Source organism: Scomber scombrus, chromosome 19 (assembly GCF_963691925.1).
Source record: "Scomber scombrus chromosome 19, fScoSco1.1, whole genome shotgun sequence".
NCBI lineage: Eukaryota > Metazoa > Chordata > Actinopteri > Scombriformes > Scombridae > Scomber > Scomber scombrus.
The window spans coordinates 9,883,806-9,900,852 of record NC_084988.1 but is presented as its reverse complement, the minus strand read 5'-3'; the positions used below and the strand labels follow the sequence as shown (position 1 = coordinate 9,900,852).

Genomic DNA, 17,047 nt, shown 5'->3' with positions numbered 1-17,047 from the left:
CTTAAATAGAGGGGTGACACATTAATGGCGATTAGCAGTGACAGTTTGTTACTAAACATAAACTCAAATGTAATGTAAAACTTGAATTTGAAGGCCTCCAGAAGAGAACTTGAACTTGAGCGAAGTCGACAAAAACTGAGACACTGTGCCTTTAAGAAGCCCCCACCATCTCACAACAGGGGGGGCGTGAGCTGAATCCAGGAACAGCGATTGAAAAAAAAAAGCTCCACCAGTGGACTGTTTCAAGTTCCCCCCGGCTGAAACCCTGCCTGATTTGTGGGCAATGTTGGGGATGTAGAAAAAAAGGAAACCGGAGCAAAGAGAGCGCAAGGGAGAGATAGGGAGACAACACTAACTGGGTAGCTATGGAGATAGTAGGTTTTCCTGGTAGCTTTCTTTGACAGGTGTCGAGTGGGATAAAATAAAGTATCAGAACAGCCTCCAAGATGTACGGCAAGGGTAAAGGAGCTGTGGTCCCCTCCGATAGCCAAGCGAGAGAAAAGTAAGTACATTATTGCACTGTCACAACAGAGATCCAGCCAAGAAGACTGTGCTAGGTGGCTAAACTTGCTAACTGATGTGAGGCTGCTCAGGCACTTCAGCGGGGGAACGCATGTTCAGCCAGCTCTTTTTGTTCACATACAAGCTACAGAAAGTGATGCTGTGTTAGTTGATTTATTGTGTTCGCCACTTTGCGTGTATTGTTGCCTCTTGCATCCTCCAACTACACAGGCATGGCTGCTAAGTTAGCCCAAGGCTAGCTACACTCACTGCCAGTTTCACTCTTGTCTTTCTTGTTTCTTTCCAAGAGAGTGGCGGTTTTGGCGACTAAAGTTGCACCACTTCTACAAAAGGAGGAGGGAGTGTAGCTTGCACGTGTTTCCAGTAATAATGCATAAATGTGCACTTGCATTTCGTTTGAATTCTCTGTGAGGAGCGTTGGACGGGGATCCCACTTTACTTCCATCTCACCCCAGTGAGAGGAACAATGCATTTGGTAGTGACGCCGTGCATTGTAGCTAGCTGGCTTTTGTGTCGCCCCGCTCAAGCAGCAGGTAAAAATAGAATACAGCTGTTTGGAGCTTTGTTACAAAATTGCGCAGGGACGTGTTCTAGAATGGTTCCACGTTCCAAAGCGGCACTCAGTCACCGAGCGAGCTGGTTATATTGTATCCATGTGAGAGTGTTGGTGAGTGGAGAACCGTCGCTGCTACCAGCTCCGTGCAAGAGTACGAGCTGCGCCTCATAACTTTTGTGGCCCGTACAGATTTTCTTCAGTCACCCCCTCCCCTCGAGTTGTGCGAACGAGTGCTACGGATAAACTGCGTGTAATTGCCGCCAGTGCTTTATGTAGCAGACCCACAGAGAAGCTTCTCAGCGGCTCATTTGTGGGGAAACTTAGGTGGTGTTAGCTTGGGCAGCGGTAGCTCTCCAATCCCTTTGTCTGCATGCCACCGTCTCGATGACTGTTGTTCAGTCAGGAGATGCATGCCTCACGGTTACCAACACTTAAGCAATTAGCAGATACTTAATTAATCTCAAATGTAAATCCAATCTCAAAGATAAAGCCAACAAACCTCTTTGCATTAGTAGAGAATTAGAAGCCAGTATTTAGCAGTCAACTTCAATAGCGTATAGGCGCTGGTAACAAAGCCAACCAAGACCTGCATGTGTTTTCATTAAACTTTGCCAGATTTAATTGTTTTAGAACCCCATGCACTGTGTTAATGGTTTATGATAGCTTCTGTTCAGTTGCACAACCTGTAGGTAAATATGCGCTTATGGCTTTATTCCTCATAGTTGATGGGTTGTACACACCAGCACATGCTCACTCTGACTCCCTGGACCAGTCAGCAGGTTGGGCTGGGATCTGATATGGGACAAATGTCAGACTCACATGTACGTTTCCGTGAAGATGAGCAGGTGCCTCATTACCTTAAGCTCATACCCTACTTTACTCTGTTGTGATATTCTTTATTTTTCCTTTGTGCATCACCCTTCTAACATCTTTCTTCATCTTTCTCCTAACTCTCGCTTCCCATCCTTTTGCTGCTCCTCATCCCCTCGCTCCAGTGTTGAATTATTGAGACAGACTGAAACAGCTGCTCTCAGCTTTGCGTCAGAGTTTAGAGAGACAGAAAAGAGGGAGATATGATGGGCAGACTCATCCGCATTTAAAGACGGGGTTTTGTTGGGAACCTCGGGCTGGACGTCAGGTGTGCCGGTCATGTACATCAGGGAGATTTCTCACTGTATGGGAGTGAGCGCAGGCATGCACCAATGTCCCATCTCAGAGATAATGTCGGAGAGGGAGGTCAGGAGGTTACCTCACATGGTGTGATGGAGGATGAAATTTCTGTTTCGCATGCAAGAGGATGAGGGTGAGCTGAGTGTGATTCTAACAATCTTGAGTAAAACTTTGGTACTACGAGGCTGTAAAACCAATCTTAAAAGCTAGGAACTTGCAGTCACTGGAGTAATTTTTTAAAGTTTTGTACCTGCTAGCTGAATATTAGTTTAGATTCTGGCTGTTAAAAACCACCACCGCTGTAGGGCTGAACAATATGCAAAAAAAAAAATTTATTGCGATTATTTTTACAGATATTGCTATGCAAGTCACGGTTTTAGTGTGAATGGTAATTTTTGCATTTTATTTTCACTGGAAAAAAATGATGATGGGATTTTTTGCTGGGATCTGTACCAAATAAGCATGTTCCCTTACGTCTGGAGAATATGATTTGTAGGCCAGGGCATCTCTGTAGCACCACAATACTCCATGTATAATAGTATGTTGTGACACATTTTACCTTTTTTATCAAAAAATTGCAGCTCCTGTGAGTTTGATAATACTACAATTGTTAGCCCTGTCCTCTTTTCCTCTAAATCATGACTTGACGTTTCCTCTGATCCCCCGTTCCACCTACTGTTTCTTCCTCTATAAAAATGGGGCATGCCCCCTCTTATGCTCCAGTCAAAACTAATTTTCCTCCTCTCCTTGCACTCTGAAATTCTGTAGCTTCTCCCTCTCCCAGTCGTTGTCGTTTTCTCCTCCTCAAACTTCTCTTCCTTTTCTATGAGCTGGCTTCTGAGCTTTAATAATGCAGTATGCCAGGTGTATGCACACGCAGCCCCTTTCGCAACCCACACAAAAACACACATACACACACCACACATAAAAATTTCATTGAAGGCCTCTTGGGGGAGATCTGCAGTGTGATCCTCCTTTCCCCAGACATAAGACCAAGTCCTTAACTATTCCCTACAAGTCTAACTCCTACAGGAGGCTTGTACATGTATTAAGCAAGCAAGCAATTAAAACTGCAGTGTACTTGGAGATACAAACACTATGAATATTGGAAGCATTTGGTGTACTCTGAAGACTCCTGTTTTTCAATTATTTCAAAACTGTTAATATCAGTATGCATGTAAAGAGTCTGTAGTTGTTCAAGTGTGATTAGTAAACAGCAAAGTACTTGAGGTGAAATGATCTGTGTGTGTGTGTGTACTGTGCAGATGTGTGTGGGGCCCAATACTAGACTGACCTGCGAGTGGCAGTGACTTACACTCTACACCAGCGGTCACAGAGAGCTTTGTGACCTACAAATTGCCAGGAGCCTCCGAAAGTGGTCAGATTCCCCTAGCTGAAGTGGTCTAGTGTGTGTGTGTGTGTGTGTGTGTGTGTGTGTGTGTGTGTGTGTGTGTGTGTGTGTGTGTGTGTGTGTGTGTGTGTGTGTGTGTGTGTGTGTGTGTGTGTGTGTGTGTGTGTGTGTGTGTGTGTGTGTGTGTGTGTGTGTGTGTGTGTGTGTGTGTGTGTGTGTGTGTGTGTGTGTGTGTGTGTGTGTGTGTGTGTGTGTGTGTGTGTGTTTGCTTGCGCTTTGTAACTCCCTCAGCAGACCTGAGTCTTGAAGAGCATCAGTCATTTGTACAACCACTCTGTCCCACTACCTGTGTTTTAATTAAGCAAGCAGATGCAGTCAGGGTGTCATTGTTGTGTAGAATTATAAATGTAAATAGAGTTTTTAAAATCATTAAATCTGATCATCAGGGAGTTTAGAATTTAAGTCTACCCTTTGATCTGTTTGTTTGCTCCATCTTGATGTCTGTCTACCCATGTTCTTATCTTGGTGACAATCTCAAGAGGTGTAAACCCTCAGTTATTTATTACCTTTCTAGTAGAACAGCATGCTGTGCATACACAGCATTCAGGTACTGCACATCAAAACTATTATCCCTTTTATACAGAAGATGTAGGTCTATTGAATGCATGGTCAACCTGCCATTGACCCATTTATACAAAAAATATTGGATCACAGATGAATCTGTACTCATCATTGTTGGCCAAGAGTTTGAGGCTGCAACTGTATTTAGATGCATGTTACAGATAACCTGAAGAATTACAAGGAATTACACAAGTACCAAGTAAAGTTTCAGTTTCTGTTGGCTCCCCATGTCCATCTCTTTATCTCTAACTCCTTCTCTCCTTTTAAATAAGAAGGAAGTCATTTTGATATTCTTGAAATTTCTACAACTTGAAATGCAAAAGTAGTGTGCAGCATATGTTTAGCCCAAGTAGTAAGAAGAGTTGGCGCGTGCACTGATCCATTCATATCTGCTCCTATATCTCTGGTCTGAAATGGTGTATAGAGGGACAGCTGAAGAGCATGCATAGTGACTGCAGTATTTTCTGTAGTTCAGGATGCGTAGTGGTGAAAGACTTTGAGTTTTTGCAGATAGATATAGGTGAAGTTGGAGACTTGGTGTAAAAAAAAAAAAAAAAAAAAAGGGGGACCCTGATGGAAACTGTGTGTGTGTCTTCAAACCTATAGTCTGCATCAGTTGAGTTGGTAAACTTGTGCTTTCCATTTGGTTTGGTTTGTGTTTTTTCACACACACAAAAAACCAAGCAATCCAAAATGCATGACTGAAAGCCATTTGAGAAAATTCACTTAGCTCATTGGTTGGTTGTATCTGGGAAGGCAGCAATAATGTAAACAATGGAAGAAGCTCCCATCTGCCCAGATACCAAAAATGAAATGTACTTTATTGCGCTAGTCCAGATTGGCTCTTGATTCACTCTCTAGCTATCTGCTAATTTCACTAACTATTATTTTTGTTAATAGTTGGGTTGGATCCCATCACAAACAAACTGTCACACCTAAAGATTTAATTTGGTTTCAGATCAAGAACACTTCCTCTAAAGGGTCCGGGTACCATTGTTTTGGTCCACACAATTTTCAAATCTGCCCAAATGAATTGTACCAAGGGGAAAAAACAAACCAAAATCCAGTTTAACCAGACTAAACAACACACATTTGAAAATGCCCTTAATAATTATCACAACTTGATTGTACTCCTATACCACGTACTACAAGTCTTTCACATCGAAGTAACACCGATTTTGATGAGAACTTTGGTTTCTGGTTTAGAACTTCTCCAAACAAAAACACATTTAATCATAAAATTCTTCAGAAAAATACATTTAAACCTGCCAGCTGCTGCTACTCCATACTGAAGGTGATGTTTAGAAATCGTCAAACAAGTGGGTTATTTCTGTGGGAAGGACAAGGTGTGATCATGTAATGACCATAGGCTCCATACTACAGTTTGTCTATTTGCCTATTCATATCTTTTACAGACTCAATTTGCATACTAACAATGAATATTTGAAACATTTGCATACCATTAGTAGTAAGAACAGGTCAGGCACATTGTAACACACCACAGCTGTTGTTGCTGTTTCATTTTCTCTCATCTGGAGCTCGATTCCTGAGCATTTAGCAGCAATAGTAACTAAACATGTGAGCATTTTATTTTGAACCTCACAGAAAAGTGGGCTGAGCTTCACTCTCCCACATGTGGACATTTACTTTATGTAAATGTATTTATTCATGTTTGTTTTCATAGGGTCAGCGTATACATAAGCGTGAAATATTAACTGAATGCAACATATTACAGCATTCATAGCCATAAGCTAATTTGCAACATGTTTTTAAATTGATCTGTATAAAAATATGCAGTGCAATAAAATGTACCTCTACAAAGCATAAACAATAAATAAAAAATAAAAATACAATAGAAATATCATGAAAGTAAATCCTAAGCAAGGTCACCTGATCATTTGTCAGGAATGGTTTGATTTAAAATGATTTAAGTTGTCATGCATCTTCTAAGGAGTTCCCCATATCTTCATCATCAATTCATCTGTTGATTATTTTCTCAGTCAAACCATTAATCGTTTGCTCTATAAAATTGTGAAAAATTAGTTATAGTTTTCCAGAGTTAAAGGTGACGCGTTAAAATGTCATGTTTTGTCCGACCAAGAATCCAAAATCCAAAGACATGCAGTTTACTATCATGTAAGACAAAGAAAAGTATGAAATCATCACATTTGGAAAGCTGGAACTAGAAAAATTGTCATTTTTACTTCTCAAAATAGCTGCTGATTAATTTAGATCGTTAAATTGGCTAATCATTGCAGCTCTTCACCCAATATTCACTCCCAACTCACCTGTCCAAAATGTTTTATTTACAGTTCTCCAAAGATGCACCTAGAGTAACTTGCAGGAAACCCTGAGAGGTTTTATATCACTGAGCATCACTTTAGCCTGGTTATGTAGAAATGTGTAAATTCAGCTGAAGTTATAACAATTTATCATATTTAATTACTTTAGAAGATGGTAACGGTAAAAGCTTATCTCCATCCTATTAAAAAAAGTTTTATTGTCTAACTATATATCATATTAAGGGGCTAAAATAGACATTACTGTCACCATAGTGCTAAAGAAGACAGCACTTGGATAATCAAAAGGGCTGTCAGTGCTTTAAAAACAAACTGCACAACAGCCTGATTATCTCAAAACCATGTTTCATTGATCAGTCCATTGACTAATGATGGGGACGATGACACTGAGCTACTGTCCTTCTCATTAGGACCTTATTGGCCTGTCAAGTCTGCTCTGGGCACGCAGGGTACTGTCATATCCACGCAGCCGGTCGATTGATGGTCCATTAACAGCCTATTAAACATGACTAAGTGAAGGAGTTAGGAGTACAATGTTAGGCCAATAGGGGTTTCCCACTCCACAGCATGGTTCTTGTGTCTGTTAATAGACCCTGGTGGATTGCCATTCTCAAGTGTCGCTGGCTTGTTATAATAGCAATGATTTGAAAAGTCTGGCAAGAGTTTTTTTACAAATTTTTATATTGCTGGAATTAGAGGGAATGCCCATCTTGTGCTGCTCTTTCTGTCGGTATGTGGTGTATTTAGGCAGAGCAGAATATTTTTTAACAGGTTGAGAGTTTTTCAGTTTCTTTTTTGATTTGAGGAATTTCTAGACACCCAGAAACCCTTTTTAAGAAGTTCATATGTCATTTTTAACTATAGGAACATAAAGCCAGTTTTAGATCCTGGGCTGCAATTCCTGATCCCCGAATTGCCTCTGCTCCTCAGGTAGTCTTTTATGGACGACCAGTCCTCCTGTTTTCATGGCATCCATTATGTCTGCAAGCAAGCAGTGGTTGTTACTGGTATCAATATTAGGACTATGAAGGGACATTCTTTAATGTTATTGATGTTTAAATGGCAGTAATACAGAAGACTTTATTAATTGAGAAAAAAATAATTAAAGTCAAACACAAGAAAGAAGGAAATGGACTCTTTTCCTTTAATTGTTTCAGTAAGGTTATTTAAGTTACCAGAAAAAACTACCCATTTATCTTTGCTTAATGACACCTTTTACAGTATTTTAAATTCTCTTTCTACATCCATTAAAACATCACTATCACACAACAGTGAATTCTAGGTTGTGGCAGTGTGTTTCCTCATGAGACATCTCAAATTTCATGGCTGCTTTTTAATCAGTTATTGGTCTCATTTTTCTCAAACCTCATGGTTTCTCAGGTGTAGTAAAAACAAAACACAAAAAATATGCTGATAGGTTTTCTAGATCCTAAATTCGTTCCTGTTTTAACTTTGGGATTGTGATTCCTGCAGCAGGTTTCTGGGATATAGTTGATAGTTGATACTGAAGTCAGCCACCTGGAAATAAATCCAATCTTTTAGTTATATAATACAGAGCAAAAATTGCAACTTGGGACATATATTGGTACCATATTGGTTTTGAGGAACTGAATTTTATCACTAACATTGTTTTCCTTTACTTTTCAGGTTAGCGTTATATGTGTACGAGTACCTGCTACATGTGGGAGCACAGAAGTCAGCACAGACCTTCCTGTCTGAGGTAAGCAGGCATCTTAACTTTATCCATTTTATAAAGTACTATATTCAAACTGTGTTATTCTTTGGTGATCATTTTCACACAAGGCACAATTAGTTAACCCACATCCTAAAAACTGCTCCATTCTGTGTTAGTAATGCTGTAGATACCGTCACTCTGTTATAGTAGTATCTAATAATAGATAGTGGATTTAAAACTTCTAGCCTTCCCACATGTACTGTACATTATCGGTGCAAACAAGCTACACATGATGATAGAGTGCAAGGTGTTACATACGTTTTTCATAATGAAATCCTCTAAAGGTACATCAGGTCCAGCTTACTGTCCACCACTGAGAATCTTCGTGTAAAAACAACTGAAACAGCCTCCAATTGTAGCTTTAGTTTAATACTGCACATTTGTTGTGGACATTGCAGATGTTATATAGACTTTACCAAGCCCCTGTGATGCAGACAGGCTAACAGTGGGTGAAGAAAAAGAGTATATGACTTTACTTACTCTCTGGATCCATGAACTACATCATATTTAAGAAGAAGAATATGATAGAGAGGGAAGAAAGTCAGAAACATCACGTCCGAGGCCATTGACAGTTTGAGACCGACTGATTATATGTTCTTAACCCCTGAATCTGCAGACGTAATCCTCTCTCTAGTGTCAAGTGACTTCACTCTCTTCTTCTCTTCTCTTCTCTCCTCTCCTCTCCTCTCCTCTCCTCTCCTCTCCTCTCCTCTCCTCTCCTCTCCTCTCCTCTCCTCTCCTCTCCAGATTCGATGGGAGAAGAACATTACATTAGGGGAGCCCCCTGGATTTCTCCATTCGTGGTGGTGGTAAGTGTAACTTTCACTTTTTCCAGTATGAGCAGTTGCCTCTCTCTTGTTTGTTTTGATAAGCCATTATATTGTATTTGCTTGGGCGTGTAAACACTTTTTAGAGTACATGTCTCAAAATGTGCTTGCCATGTATGACCCCCTCCTTTCCTCTATATACACACACAGACACAGACACAGACACACACACACACACTCACAAACACACTCATTGATAGGGCTCCAGTGTCCTTACATAACTCCTACATAATTCATTACTGTCATTAGAGCTGGGCGATAAAACGATAACAATAATTATCTCGATATAATTTTCCTCAATAGAAATAAAACAAATGTAAGTTAAAGGTTAGTTCTATGTAATAACACTGAGAGGGAGAGAGAGAAGCCATCGCTAACTGCTAAGCTAAAGTTACTAGATCTGAATAGCGTGTAAACAGCTGTGGGATTAGCAAGAAAGTCGCTAAAAGATGGAGAGAGCTTAGAGTGCTTGAGCAGAACTAGTGTGTGTTTTAAATGTACAGTGAGTAATTAACCACAGTGATGAAGAGTATACTGGGTTGAGAGCAAAAACGCTGGTAGTTTTTTCATTTGTATAATTTATTTTGAATTTAAATGCTTATGTTATCACGTGTTACCGGACGTGTGACTCACTCAGCCGTCTGAGCCATGTTACATGTGTGCTGTATCACACCGCAGCACTCCATTTTTTTTATCAGGATATTTATTTTGTCAAGGAAAACGTACGGAAAAAGGAATTTACTTTAATTTCCTCATGCATATTTTCATGTTGAAAAAAGATTTTATCATTGTAGTTGTTTTGTTCTGCCTCAGATTTGAGCTCCAGATTTTTGATATTTGGCGAGTGTTGTCATGTTCTGACCATAAAGAATAGTTTAACCACAGTTAATTCTCTGGTTTCTTCAACTTTCACTCAGAAACAAAAATCAGCCTTTAAAATGGAAAGAAATAATGATTTGACATCTAACGTGATAATTATCGATATCGGCTGATCGGCTTCGTTTGCACTTTCGTGGTCTTCAAAGGTTTTTAAATTAGTCATAATTCAAATATATATATATATATATATATATATATATATATATATATATATATATATATATATATATATATTTCTATATATAACTGACACATGCAAACATTCAGATATTCTTGCGGCTAAAAAAAACATATTTATTTAACTTATTTAATTAAATTTAATCAAAGGTGCGATTGAATGACTAAAAATGATTTTCAAAGGTGGGAGGTCTTGCACAGTCACAGCCTTGGGATTGACCAGACTCACCGAGGGCGTGACCCCTCCCTCCGCGTCTTCTACCCTTTTCCCCTCCTCCAGTTTTCCATCCTTTACCCCCGTCCCTGAAACAATAGATCCAGATGGTTAGGGAATGCCCCCCCCCTTCATATTCCCCTCCTCCTCCTAACCCTCTCGTCACCCTTTGTGTGCCCCCCACCTCCCACTTTTCTCCTTTGTTCATGTGGGAGAGGGATTCTTAGCAGATTAACCCGTTGCATTCCAGCTTTCTTTGTGTCACCTCTCCCTCCGCTGTCCCCCCCACCACCTCTTTCCCTCCTGTCATTTCTGCCCCTGGCTAAAATTTGACCTTTTAGGGTCAACACCTTAAGCACCGATCAGCAATTTCACTTATTTTTGGACATCGCTGTCACCTGTAGTTCACATTCATTCTGTTTACATGCACACATGAAACCTGATTACTGGGAGAAATCAGGATAAGCCGGGATTTCACACACCTTTACATCCGCAATAAACATATTACTGTAAAACACACATCTACTGTTCACATGCAGTTGCTCAGTAATCAGATTTCTCTCCTACCTGCTGTCTTTTTTTTTTTTTTTTAAACCCAGGCAGGCATATTTGAAGTCTATTAGTGATGCAGTTAGAGCTGGACGATATGGACAACATTAAATATTGCAATATTTTTGACTAAATATATTGATATTGCGTTGATATTGCGTTAGTATTGTAGGGATAGATTTTTAGTAGATAATAATCAGTAATGTGGATTTAATGACTAAATGGTTAAAGGCAAATAAGCTGGAACTGTCTGGTAAATTCAGAAAATTACATCACTTTGCTGTAATGCTGCTTTTAAATCCAGGAAAAGAAAACACTTATGCGATATCACAATATTATGATATCTAAAATCTTAAGACGATATCTAGTCTTGTATCATGATATCAATATAATATCGATATATTGCCCGGCCCTATATACAGTGTATGAAGCTGTTTTCTGAGGACTCAATGTATCTAAATTCCCTGAATGATCATTGCTGAGGAATAGCATGTGGTTCCAATTAAAGCTGCAACTCACAATTATTTTCATTATTGATTTATTTTATGAGTGAACCCGCCTGGAAATGATGAAATATGTGAGCCACTAAGATTTCTTCAAATTACTCAAAAAAAAATCTGATTAACATTTTAAAACCAAAGATATGCAGTTTGTTATAGTAGACTAAATAAACCAGAACATTTACATTTCATAAGCTGGAATCAGAGAATTGTATTTATTTACTTATTTATTTTTTCTTTTGTTAAAAATGTCTGTAAGGAATTTATTTAATAATTTTGTGTCAATGGACTTATCGTTGCAGCTCTAGGTCCAATGTAATGATACTTTTTTTTTTTTTTTAACTAGCAAATTGTTAAAAAGTTGATGTAAGTAGAGCTTGTTACATTTTAAGACTCTTGAAGACAAATCAAGAGTCTGAGCCAGAGGAGGAGGCTTGTTTTACTCAAAACTGTCTGCTTTACACCAACATTTTATAAAAGATTTAACAGTTATTTAAATTACTCTTTACACATGATATGAAAACTAAAGCACCACTTTTTAAAATAAACTAAGATTTCTTGCTGAATTTGCATAAAAGTTTTATTGCATGTGATCTTCACCGCTCTTGTCTAAATCATGGAAAGTACAAAAAGTATTGTTTATAATGTGATAATGAATCAAATTGGTTCACTGTGTTGCTAAAGAGAACTTCAGTGGGAAATTAGTACTGTACATACTGTATTACCTAGGAACAAATATTTAAAAACCAGAGGATGTAAAATTATGGACTTGTAAATACACCCTTAAATGGTCTTAAGAAAGTACAGTATCTAGTGTATCTTTTCACCTCAGGGGGTGGCTCTGCTGACTCAGAAGAATGAACATCGGGCCTATAGAGCACCATCAGCAGTATGAGACCAAGGACATGTTTTAATAAAAAGAAAATGAATGAACAGAATAATAATTTAAAAGCACACAAGCCAGGGTAACTCTAAGTAAGTTTGGTCCTTTGTTCAATTAAGGACTTAAATCTAGAGGTTCTTTCATTGCACATATAAGAAATATAATTAAAATTGTGTCATCTTGTATGGGCTCATGTGTAGAAAGTACAGCTTAAAGCAAAGCTGCTTTTTTCTCTCTCTCATTGATACACACTTCACTTGAACTGTGGATAAAGTAGAGAAGAGTCGATGCGTAGTTGAACAACAACACTGACATGCTTATCACCTGTGCTGCTCTATAACTGATAGTACTGTCTGACCTCTTAGAGAATAAGTTGACTTTTCAGATCAAAATATCCTTTTAATTCTACGTATATGCTCAAATATCTCAGACTGAAGTTAACAATGAGTTGGAGATTTCATGATGTCTTATGAAGTGCACAGATGTATGAAAAAAAAAAATCCAGATGTTTGGGATTCAACATGTCAGTATGTTACAAATTGCTGCAACATGTGAAGTGCGATTAGCCCTCTCGTTAACAATGTCCCTGTTTCACTTGGTTTACAGCACTTTCACTGAATCGATACACAGAGACTGATCCAATTAGGACCTCTTAGACAGGTGGCACACGAGCAGTTAGAGTTGTCGTTAGGTGTGTGTGAGATTGTGATTTTCCACTTTCTCTCACCAAATAGACTGAAACGGAAGCGTGTATGGAAATAGTTTATCTATATAGCACCATATAACGAACAAATTGCCTCACAGCAAGACCATTTACTTACTTGTATAAGCAGGTATTTAAGGGATTTTGTTTAGGATGGTAAATTTATATTTATGGTTCAGTCAGTGTAACAGTTTGAGAAACCTTTGCAGTCAATGAAATGTTCATACAAGTATGGTAATACGTGTGCGTGTGTTTGGTGTAACACGTGTGTGTGTGTGAGAGTGTGTTTTTGAGTGAGTGAGAGGTTGATTGAGGGGGTGACACTGCCATTGTGTCCCTCTTACAATGATGCTCAAGTGTGTAAGAGGCAGTTTAAGAGCGCTAGGGAGATAGTGAGTGTGTGTGAATGGGTTATGAATAGCTGTCACACATTTGCTTGTATTGCTCTGTTTGGTAACCTCTGACCTCCTCTCCCCCCTCCTCCATTTCAGTGTATTCTGGGACTTGTATTGCGCAGCTCCAGACCGACGGGAGACATGCGAGCACTCGAGTGAGGCCAAGGCCTTCCATGACTATGTAAGTGACAGACAAGCACCGCACCCACTTCTTTCTTTTTCTTTTTTTTCAACAGAGAAACAAGCACAGTTTTCAGGTATTTAATTTTTTGTGCACCTGCCTGAGACACACACATAACACTGTTTATGTTTTAACAGTATGGTTAAGTCAGTGGGAGGATTTTGAAGTGGTACACATAAAAACAGGTAGAAGATGGTATCTTACACAAGGACAGTTGGGCATGGAATATATCCATTAAAAATATTGGGAATCATTTTTTTGTTGTTTCTCTTAAAACTAGAGCTGACCAGAAGGTATTAAGTCAGCAATAATAATCATATTATAATCAGAATTTACATGTACTCATCTTTTAGGCGTATTTGTAGTAGAAAGGTAAAATGTCTTGAATTAAATGCAAAGTTGCATCAATAAATGACAAGACTTATACCTCATGGCTAACTTTGCAAAGGAAGGGTTTGGAAAGATGTGTACATCTTGTACTACAACATGTTGTAGTGAAAGCTTAAAAAAAAACTTGAAGATAAGGTCATCATTTTTCAAGTTGGTCTTAATGGACTTGGCTTATTAGTTAGACAAAGTAAGTCTGTTTGGTGGAAATTTCCCCAACAGCGTTTCCTTGTTGAGCTGCAGTGGAGTGACTGTAGGAAGAGTGAAATTTGTCCTAAAAAGGCAGCACATTTCAAAAGATATCCACTTGATTTGATTAATTTGGGTTGATGAAGCTTCATATTAACTTTAGATACATTCTTGCACAGAAGGAGGACTGTGGATTTTGCAGTGCAATGCGTTAGAAAGCGGAGGAATGATTACAGAAAAACAAACCTAAGTATTGTTTCATGACAGACTTGAAAAATTGTGAACCTGCCCATTTTAAAAAAACGAATAAAAGCAAAGAACAAAATGAGTCTGAAGTAAGAGAAAACTAATTTTTTTCAAACTCCACTTATAATAAATTGGTTCTTCTTCTCCCATGGGGTCAGGTAGGTTTTGTTATGTGGTGTTATGTTAAGTTTTGCTGATTTAAAGGCAATGATGATACTAAACGGGTCATACTTCAGCTACTCTGCAAGCCATTTCAGTGAGTGTAGATAAACCTTGATTATAAACTCTGAGATTTGCGGAAATGTACTTGTTAAAACAAAAACGGTGAGAGAAGGAACACAATGGCCTTTGTTTGTGTGCACGTGTTCACTCCAAGCTCCTTCCGTCTGCTTCCGCCTGCAACCTGCCCACTACAGACATGGAGTTGAACTGGTCAATGTCTGGACCCTCCAGACTAACGATGAGCAGCCTTGTCAGTGTGTTTACATTGAGATGGTTCCTCCAGTCTCTCTTGATACGTTTCATGGCACACAGTAAGTGTTTTTAGAAGCATTTTTGACATCCATCACTCACGTGTCTCATGGAACAGATACACGTTCATTTTATTAAACAAATCAATCCACACTGAATCCGCGAGTGACGTGCGTCTCACGGAGACCCCCTGCTTTTTTTTTTTTTTTTACGCTCCGAGGATATTTCTGTCACACTTAGTGGAGCGTAATCTGTACAGACAGCTGTTTATATCTCATAAACATCCCACTGTATGTGTGTTTTGAAATTACCAGAATCAACATTGATTGATCAAGGGTCCCAGTTTGTGTTAGAGCTTGCCTGTTTCACTACAGGCAGATTCCTTTTCACTCGCTACAGCAGGCGGGGAAATAAAATCAATGAATCAATACATACTAACGCTGACGATTTCTTCCTGTGGAGCTGACATGAAAACTATTTTGGTTCAGTAAACTTGTGCTCTCAGTCAGTTTGGTGAAGGCAGGTTAGCCGACTGCTGGTCTGGAGCTGCAGCTGACAGACGGCCGGTTCTGTCTGACACTGAACGCAGGGGTCAGTGTGGATTGAACGGAAAGAATGCGCTTTACACACCACTTCCACGAAAGCAGAAGCAGCTCTTTCATTTTCGTAGCCTTTTATGTTTCTCTCGCAAACATTTTCTAGCACAGGTAAGTGTGACAATGAGCATGATAGATGAAATACTGTTCGGTGGGGGGAGGCTGTGTTTAAAGGGATTTAGCCATGGCTCTGATTGGGTCAACTTGCCCTGCATAAACTTCTACTGGCCTCTTGCCGTTGGAGACTGTGCGTGCTGTCACCAGGGTTTAAGCTGAAGTCAACCCCACCATGCTGCTCAATAATAATGTAAATAAGAGTTTCTTCTCAGCTGTGAGGAGAAACTGTAACTGTATCCTCTTGTGTGTAAATGTCATGTGTCGTGATTGACACTGTGCGTCTGTCTTCAGCCTGTCCTCTCCGGCCAAGACAGTGTGGCATTGTGTGTGTTTGTCTGTGTGTGTGTGTGTGTGTGCTGTATAGTGTGGGGAGATAATGGAATAGAGTTCTAATCCGGTAATCCCAGCACTGGGCCGAGGCTAAGCCAGGGATTTGTGTGTGTGTATTAGCGTGTGTGTGTGTGCTTTTGGACGAGGGGCATCTTTGGCAACCAGCCCATAGAAGGAGGGTGGAGGGGCTCACACCCTCAGTGCCAGCGTGCCAGTTAACCGTGTGTGTGTGTGTGTGTGTGTGTGTGTGTGTGTGTGTGTGTGTGTGTGTGTGTGTGTGTGTGTGTGTGTGTGTGTGTGTGTGTGTGTGTGTGTGTGTGTGTGTGTGTGTGTGTGTGTGTGTGTGTGTGTGTGTGTGTGTGTGTGTGTGTGTGTGTGTGTGTGTGTGTGTGTGTGTGTGTGTGTGTGTGTGTGTGTGTGTGTGTGTGTGTGTGTGTGTGTGTGTGTGTGTGTGTGTGTGTGTGTGTGTGTGTGTGTGTGTGTGTGTGTGTGTGTGTGTGTGTGTGTGTGTGTGTGTGTGTGTGTGTGTGTGTGTGTGTGTGTGTGTGTGTGTGTGTGTGTGTGTGTTACATGGTTGCTTGTCTGCTCTTAACAGTGATAAAGCGAAGGAGACGGGACCGGTTTAATTTTAGCTCCAGCCCCCTGAGGCTAGTCTCTGAGCACAGGTCCTTTCTACTGGTTTCAAAAGAACGAGGCGGTTAGAGGCATCGGAAGAAGAAAAAATATTTCACCTTACCTCAAAAGAGTTTCTTAGTCTTTTGAGGATTGCTAGATTGCAAGCCAGCATTTAAGAGGCATTATCACAGCCCTCTCTGCTGGATGCACAGTCGCAGCAAAGGTTTATGGGTACAGTCAAGTCCTGAGACTGGTTATAAAAGTAATGTAGGGGTTGTTAGACTGTTACCTTAATTTGGTTTTAAGTTTTGTTGAACAGATGGAGACAGTATTTCCTTCATATGGAGATCATATCATTATTTTGATGTGTTTTTAAAGAATCTATTTATGCAGATTTTTAGTCAGTCCTTCAGGCTTCATTCATCATTTAAAGCTTAAAAGGGCTGAAAATACAATACCTTTTGAATAGAATTTTGAAGAAGAGTTTACTTGTCCATTTTTTTACTTAAACCATTTTATTTCATTGTTGCATC

At 39.6% G+C, this 17,047-nt stretch overlaps 1 protein-coding gene across 1 annotated transcript in view; it reads left to right on the top strand.

The window, feature by feature from the left end:
* The first annotated feature begins 355 nt into the window (after positions 1 to 355).
* Positions 356 to 17,047, top strand: part of zgc:110158 (uncharacterized protein LOC553590 homolog) — a 40,277-nt gene continuing 23,585 nt past the window's right edge. Inside the window, exons 1-4 of the mRNA XM_062439851.1 lie at positions 356 to 502; positions 8,168 to 8,240; positions 9,003 to 9,064; positions 13,479 to 13,563. Coding sequence (XP_062295835.1) covers positions 447 to 502; positions 8,168 to 8,240; positions 9,003 to 9,064; positions 13,479 to 13,563 — 276 coding nt within the window. The 5' untranslated portion in view covers positions 356 to 446. The remainder of the gene's footprint in view (positions 503 to 8,167; positions 8,241 to 9,002; positions 9,065 to 13,478; positions 13,564 to 17,047) is intronic.